The following is an 8,216-nucleotide window of genomic DNA, read 5'->3' on the forward strand; positions in this document are numbered from 1 at the left end:
TTTATTGACCATTTTGACCAAAGACCAGAGTGAAAGTTGATATCTGACTGAGTCCCTGGTTGATGGCCCATGGGAAATGATCTAATGGCCAGCTCTTCTGCAGTCCCACAAAGCCACTGCCAGAAGTGCATCAGCCACTCCAGGCTGTGATGCAGCTGATGCTCCGGGGTGGCAATGCTCAGTGTGCAGCCCAGAGCTCCTGGCTGTCCTCTGCTTTGTGCAGAGGAAAAGAAAGCCTTTCACACAGCCAGGGAAGAGAAGCCTCCCCAGGCTGGCTGCCAACATGCTTCAGTTCCTCCTCTGCAGTACTTATCTCTGCTTTAGCATTAGCGTGAGCAAAACACACATGGGCATATGGGTTCTCCCTGATTTTTCTGTCCCATCCTGAGCTCCAGGCTTCATGCTTTCACTTCTGGTCACTTTTTTGTGTCTGTGTCTGTAGTCCCTCTAGTCCTGCTTGGCATGGAGCAGCCCAGGCTGCAGTGAGGAAGAGGAGGCTGCTCAGAAAAACCACCTTAGCCCCACTGATGTCAGCACACAGAGGGGCAGGAGGCGAGCAAAGTGGTGACTGTGATGTGAATGCTGTGGTCAACACTGGTAGTTTGTGTCTGTCACAACACTTGGAGCTGGTTGAGGCTGCCACACCTATCATGGCCCAGCTGCTGCGATGGAAGAATCTCAGGGCTTTGCCAAGGGAGGAGCAGCTTGCTCTCAAAGTTGTTGGGGTTTTTCTTATAAAAGTCTAATGAGGTGTTGGTCCTATATGCATGTAGTCAGTCATTTTGCAAGAGCTTAAACATCAGCAATAACTTGACCATCTTTATGATCTTTCACATGAGTTATATTACTCACTTCAGCAGTTTTGCCTTAGGGGAAAAAAGAGAAAGGGGTGACAGGATGCTTTGCTCCAAGCCTGCATTTCATTAAACTTCTGCTGTACCACTTTTGCTTCAGATTAGGGAACAATTTTCTTCCAGACCCAGTCATTAGATTTTCTTGATAAAACTGTTTATAGAGAAATGGTTAAGAGATCAGGATGTTTCTTTACAAGTTCATTTTGCAATCCAGAGTGAAAAGTCCTTTGCTTGCATGCTAGCAGAGGTTGTTCTTTGAAGCACCATCAGTTGGTAGGCAAAGAATGAAATTATCTAGATAGAAGCAAAGCAGAAGTGGCAACAGAGATGGTCATCCATACCATACCCCATGGATTCCAGGGAAACAAGTCTGTTCAGGGGAATCTAAGCCAACTCACATGGAGGCCTACTTTGTCTTTTTGACTGTGTGAAGCAGCAGATTTCTCTCTGCAGTGTAGTGAGGGTGCAGGGCAGAGAACAAAGAGCAGCAGGCAGTGAGAATGTGACACCATCCCTTCCCACAGCGCTCTGGGCTGCAGCTCTGCTGGCTGGATGTTATTTTAGGGGCTGTGCCTCCCTCCCATGCGCGTCCCAGGGCCCGGAGCCGCGCGGCTCTGACGCCCGGTTAGCCCGAGGCTTATTCATGTTCAGGAATGGGAGGGTCAGGGCCATCGACACACACCAGCATCCTGCTGCCTATTATTTCCTGCCAGCCCTGGCGTTGCACCAAGCCCTAACATGACAGGTGGATGGAGTTCACAAGGAAATCATGTCATGGGCCAGTTTTCCAGGAAAGCTGTTAACTCTATTCACAAACCCGGGCCTTCAGATAGAAAGGGAGCGTGGCTGAGAAGAGGCGGTGAAGGGCTGCTCTGCTGTTATTTATGTTTTTGTCACAGATTATTCACTGACATCTCTTGCTGCAGCACAGAAATCTTTACCTCTGCACAGTGCCTAGCCCCTCAAGAGCAGACTGTGGCTGAACACCTTTTACCTTAAAAAGCCATGGGGACACTGCCTCTGCAAATCCCACATGGGCATTCGATGTCAGTCAGGCTGCAGAAGATGGTAAAAGAATCTGCCTTTCACTGAGCTAAGTGGTTCCTGGGAAACAGAAAATAAATATGAGGTGAGGATCTAAGACCGATGTTAACCTGGGGACTTCAGACATTTTGTAAGAATGAAACTGAGGATAAAATCCAGGATGTATCAGAAACAAGACTCACATATTTTTAAAAGTCTCCATCAACAAGGCACATTTACTATCCTTCCATTACTCTACGCAGTGTCCAACATCTACAGTTGTATGTTCTTCTCTTTCTTTCCTGTTTTTCTGTTTTTAAAATGTAATAATTTTTCTATCAGTGTAGAAAGCACAGAATAAGAGTTAAGAGGAAAAGCCATCAATCCAAAAGAAGTGTTTTTCAAAATTGCCATGTCTGCTACAAATGCAAATTTTAGGATGCACAGTCAGGACAATAGGACTCCAACTGGCTGCTCACAAGAGGAAGGATTAGGTCCTGTGTCATATTAATAGTGACATCAACAACCTGAATAAAAGCCAAAAATTCAAGTTGATTTTGCAGTTTAAGACCATTGTTCTCCCGCATGGTCTAGCCTGTAAGATTTAGTCTACACATAGATTTCTGCCAGAATTTATAGTTTTCACATCATACAGTGCAGTTCTTGATATGTAACGTACTTCAATATATAAAAGCCTTTCATGACTGGCAAATATTTATATTTATATAGCTAAAATGTCATACAAGCTACAGGCAACAAAGGTACTGGAAATATAAAAGCGAAATGATGTCTGTCCATGCTCAGAGGTACTGGTAATATCTATGCAAAATGATGGCTGCCAATATTGTTCTGTTCTTATTTTGCAGCCCATTGTAAAAACAAATTAGGTGAAACCTGCTAATAATATGCACTGACTTCCATCTCAGATATCAAAGGAGCAGTAACCCTGGACTTGACTCTGGATAAGCAAAGCTGAGGCAGGAATATGGGATATTCCAGAGAGCTTGTTCCTGGCCTGACTCTTCCGGATGCTGATGAGACTCTCAGGCCTCTCTTCGTTCCACACTCCGAGCTGGTTCCTGTTCTGTGGAGCTGCAGTAATACTGTACACTTGGTGTTTGGTAACAGGAGCTCTCCCAAGTGTCCATGGCAGAGAAACTTAATTCTTGACACAAGTCTGTGAAACTAACCTTTCTTTCTCTCTCTTTTTTTTTTTTTTTAACCTGGAAAATCATGGTATTAGAGCCAGAGTCACGTACAAAACACAACATGTGAAATGACTGGGGAATTGTAAATTGGGCGTTTTGACTTGAACAAAATCTAAGCATTGTCATACCAATCTGATTATTCTTTTAAAATACTGTCCCAGGCTATAACTGTCTTTGTGTACAATAGCAATACAGGGTGTAGTTACAGACACAATTTCCTGTGCTTAGGTTTTGAAATGATTATTTAAGTTCACTGTAACATTTGTTACAGAGCACCAGCGCAATTCCTTTATTAGATAATTTTCTATCCTTGTGAGGGCAGTTTTGCTTGTGCAGTGCTGCCAGGGTTTTCAGGAAGAGATAGACAAGCAATTGTGACAATAAAATTTGCATCAGCTCCCACCCAGCCTCTCCCAGAATTGAAACACCATTTGTGGCATTCAAAGCCTTTTCACACCAGAAGGAAGGTGTTTCTGAACTGGAAAGTCACTTTGATCTCCACAGGGTTGCATCCTTCTGCTCCTCAGATTCCCATGAGAAACACCAAACAGCAATCATGGAGTTCCAGATGGCTTTGCATGAAAGACTTGGTGCACTGCAGCACCCAGCACCCAGGCATGAAACTCCAAATGAATCCAGATTAAGTCATGGGGTTCAAACTCCGAAGCAGAAATTTTGGTTGGGCATTAAGGGCTGAAAAGGATGTGTTGTTCCTGGGTGTGTACAGAGAGAGAGGATAATAATAAAAATATGTGAAATAAATAGATTTTCAAGAAGAAAAAGGCATAGACTGTGAGACATGGGTAGGATATCATCACTGGTCAGTCAGAAAAGATCCTACTACTGCTTCAGACTGGCCCAAAATCAATGCAAATGAATTACAGGGTAAAAGTCAGTTCCTAAGGCCATGGGAACACTTAGCAATGAAACCTTTAAAACATCTTCAACAGCATAAAAATCTCTGCCTGAACTGCTCACAACCTTTCCTTTGCTCCTGCAGGACACCAGGATCAGGTGCTGGAATTCTCCCCCATAAAATTACTGTTTTGCTCCTCTGAATAAAGGACAAACAAGCCTGACTTTGTGCACAGCCTTTCATTTGCTTCTTGGTGTGAATATGCTTGTGCATGTACCTCATCTCTACAGGACACAGATGATGCTGCTGAGCTCAGCATTCCCTCTCCCCCAGAGGCCTCCCAGCCTGTCCAGTTAGGTGGTACTGCAGTGTGCCTGAAGCTTTGCTGTGCCCGGGATCACATCCAGGCTCTGCAATGTGTCTGTCTCTGCACACAGGCCGGGTAATGCCCGGGAGCCCACAATTACCAAGGCAGAGGCTGGTCCAGGAACTCTGCTGTGTCCTTGCCTATGCACTGCAAAAGTCAGAGAGCAGAGATATGGAAAGGGAAATCATCTCTAGTAGCAGCAGAGCAATTCTTACTCACTCCTATTTACCCTTCCTGAAAAAAAAACTGCTCCAAAACCCCCATTGTCTACATTCCACTGAGTTTGGCTTTTCTTTTTTGACTTGGAGCTGAGCCTCACCTTGTACCTCTCCCCTCCTTTCACAGCAAGCTCAGCTGTATCACAGTGATGGCCAAAGGAGGACCCCTGTGTGGGAAAGACTTCTGGAGAGGGCAGAGGGCAGCTCCTGCTCCGGGCTCAGCCTAGGAACCACGGAGCCAAACTGCCATACACTTAGTGGAAATCACAGCATCTCTACAGCCCCTGCAGTTCTCTCCTCAGCAGCCCCCAAAATTCCACTGACGAAAAAAGAAATGGGGAAGGGAAAGAAGGAGTCAGAAAAACTATTGTGTTCCCAGGGAGGGAAAAAGATGAACAGCTCTATTTAGCTTATCCAGCTTTGCTGATGTCAATCACTTCTCTCATTTTAAACAGGAAAGACACCACTTTAGTCCACCTGTTCCATTATTTATCATGCTATGCATTTCCCATGAATTGTCACTCATGCAAAACCTGTGCATCGTAAGGGGACACCCTAATATTTTTAATGACCTTAAGCAAAGTGATTGACACTGGACACCGGTGTCAGATGTTCTGGTGACGCAACATGTTCTCCTAGCAGCAGGAAAGCTTCCTGCCGCGATTAAGTGAGGGCTATGGAAGTGCTAAAATGTGTTGTCAGCTTTCCTCTGATGCAAGTGATTTTATTATAGCGTCTGGTAACCATGGAGTGTGGCAACGCAAATACTGACCCCAAACATCCCCTCCTGCACATATAGCTCACTCTATTTAAAACACTAGGTGCAGTTTGCAAATCCAGGGATAAGTTATGGATGTAACAAGCTTAAACCATGGAGGGCAGAGGAAATGGTGGCACCTAAGCCAGAATTCCTGTGTGGTTTCAGCAGAAGGACAGGGATCCAGGATGAGCTGCAGAAGGAACCCCCTGCAGGACCTCTTTGGCAGGTGGGCTCTGCAGCAGCATCACCAAAACTGTCCCAGCTGCCAGAGGCTCTGAAGACACAGGCCTGTCTCACCTTGATAGTGGAAAGCAAAAATCACATCCAGCCCTTTTGAGCCTGGAGAAAATAAGAGGGAAAATAAAGGAGAGAAAAAACAGTAAGGACTCCATGCAGCCCCTCTGCCTGCTCATACACACCGGGGTGGAAACCTGTGACTCAGCTCAGCACCACTTGTCCTTCAAGAAGGAGAAATCATGTTCTGGTTTGCTTCAATTTGGGACAAGCCTCTCAATACTCCATTAACTGAGAAAAGTTGGAAGACCTCTACAACACAAGAGTAACAGAATCAACACCTGAGCCACAAGCAGGGGACACCTGGCACCTGCTTTCCATGAAGATTTGTAATCCCAAAGCTCAGTCAGCAAACACTACACATAGCTTTGCTTCCACAAGTTATTATTAATAGTTATGTCTCAAACTGACTGTGACAGTGAGTGTCTGCAGAACTGTCTGCTGTGATTTTCCAATAACAGAGTTGTTAATCAAGCTGCAGGGGGTTGGACTATCAAGCCAAAGTCCTCAGGCTGCAGAGGTTTTTGTAAGAGATCAGCAGTACATGTGTTCACATGTAGGGGTTGTTCTACAAAAACAGAAATATAAAGCAGTGAGAGTTGAAGATACAAGCTATCTTGATAGCAATAAAGAAATATTTTCTAAAAGTCTAGCAGCACTGGATATTATTTTAATGAAATTTATTTTTTAATTTTATAGCAAAATAATCAAAAGTGCTAAACCTGACCACTTTAATTTACAAAAAAGTCTCATGTTTTAAGCTATGATCATACCTCGTTATTTAGGTTAAACAACATAATTATACATTTCTACTGATTTCTATCCAATAGTGAAACAAAATCAATATTAGTTGGTTTAAAAAAGGGGGAAAGTACCACAGGTATTGGGAGGGGGAAGTTACATAAAATATAAGAATCAGCTTATTAAGAAATCTGCAATGTGTTCTTATTGCCTTTTTTTTTTTTTTTTTTTTTGAGCTACAGTTTAAGTCCCAGATACTCTGGCCATAAACTTGTAGTCACTTCAAATGCTATGATTTCTCCCTTGGACAAATGTCAGTGTTTTAAGGAGACCTCTGGCATTTCAAGTCTATTGAAATTATTTTCTCAGTTCCCACACATTCCCTTTCCAACACAATCAGCATGTGGGAGAACACAGTTAGGATGGTTGCAGTTATGTGACACAGTTTTCTGTGAAGGAAAAATGGGTTTTCCTCTGTCTTGGAAAGAACCACTACCAATTCTGCAGTAAGAAATACATTGAGAGCACTTGCGGAGTTGTTACAAGTATTTCTTAATCCATTCCATTTTCATTTCAGTTGGTTTCCACAGTTAAATTAAAACCTGCAGTCTCTCTGACTGATAAATAGCCAAGTTGACTTACAAAGGTTCTGCCTTCTGTCCAGCCTTCTCTTGGCTGCCTTTAACCGAACAAGGTTCGCTGGTTTGCCACGAGCGCTGTCTGGCTCTCCCGCCTCTTTGCTTTCTTCTTGTGCTGCCTGATCTTCCAGCACACGGCGCTGGAAGCCAGCAGAACGAGTCCTGAGGACAAGAGGACCAGCCCAAAGACGGAGATGATGGATCCATGGGAGTTGAAGATGTATGCCACGGCAGTGACCACAATGCCAGCTATCAGGATGACCACGCCGAAGGGGATGGTGCAGCGGTAGCAGGAGAGCTCTGCTCCCCCCGTGGCTGCTGTCAGCTGGCACTCACTGACCAGAGGAATGGCGGTTATCACACAGTCATTGTTGTTACTCTTCTCTGTGGGTACAGAATCAGGGTGCTTTGGGGTGCCCAGGATCTCTTTGATAGGTTCGTTTGTCATCTTGATTGTCTCGTTTGTCATCTTGACTCGGCCCGTTCTTAGGCTAGGGCAGGCTCTGCTGAGCACGTGCTGCAGTGTGGAGAGAAGAGCATGAGTTCAACCAATGATTACCAATTACTTATAAGACAAATGGGGACACAGAAGTATCCCCTTGGGATCACAAACAACCAGACATTCAGACCTCACAAGGATTTATGCACAAGATCAGCAGTGACAGGACTGATTGTGAAGGATCTGAATCATTTCCTACAGTATTCAACAATATGTAAGTAAGTTCTGGAAATAAGAGAGTCACAGACCAAGACAGACACCAACATTAAAATGTTGTGGGCCAAATCCTACATTAAGTTACATCCTAAAGTCAGTATTTCTGGACGCAATTTAGATTTCAATGGCATTATATTTTCTCACAAAGAGGTGAAGTTCACATACTGTTTTGATTTTTGCTCACACACTTTTCACACAGTTTCTCTATACACCTACACACAACATGTTACACAGATTTGCTCCACTGCATATCACAATAATATGGTCAAGTACTAGCCCAGCAAAAACCAGGATGAACTGTGAGCTCTTTCTCAGTGCAAGTGCTGCTTAGGGAAAAAATTCAAACGGTCATGACAAGGTGCAGATGTGGGGGGAGTGGGGACGCAGATTCCCGCACTCAGCTCAGCTCAAGGCTCGTGAACCTCCAGTTACAGGAATATCAATGCCAGACTGACAGCTTGCTATTTACACTGGCTCCATGCAAAAGCAATGGGTCTCTTATAAATCCATGAAATTACATCCCTGTTACTGTGGGAGGGAGA

General features: G+C 44.3%; 1 protein-coding gene across 1 annotated transcript; it reads right to left on the reverse strand.

Moving 5' to 3' along the window:
• Positions 1–6,522: 6,522 nt before the first annotated feature.
• On the reverse strand, positions 6,523–7,927 carry TMEM100 (transmembrane protein 100). Its single transcript, XM_068209672.1, has one exon. It carries the CDS (start codon positions 7,426–7,428, stop codon positions 7,003–7,005), a length of 426 nt encoding a protein of 141 aa, XP_068065773.1. The 5' UTR covers positions 7,429–7,927; the 3' UTR covers positions 6,523–7,002.
• Positions 7,928–8,216: the final 289 nt, after the last annotated feature.

The sequence above is a fragment of the Anomalospiza imberbis genome, chromosome 19 (assembly GCF_031753505.1).
Source record: "Anomalospiza imberbis isolate Cuckoo-Finch-1a 21T00152 chromosome 19, ASM3175350v1, whole genome shotgun sequence".
NCBI classification, from domain to species: Eukaryota; Metazoa; Chordata; class Aves; order Passeriformes; family Viduidae; genus Anomalospiza; species Anomalospiza imberbis.

What these genes read in the sequence shown, in the direction of transcription:
- TMEM100 (XM_068209672.1), bottom strand. Translation starts at nt 7,428, where the DNA reads ATGACAAACGAGACAATCAAGATGACAAACGAACCTATCAAAGAGATC.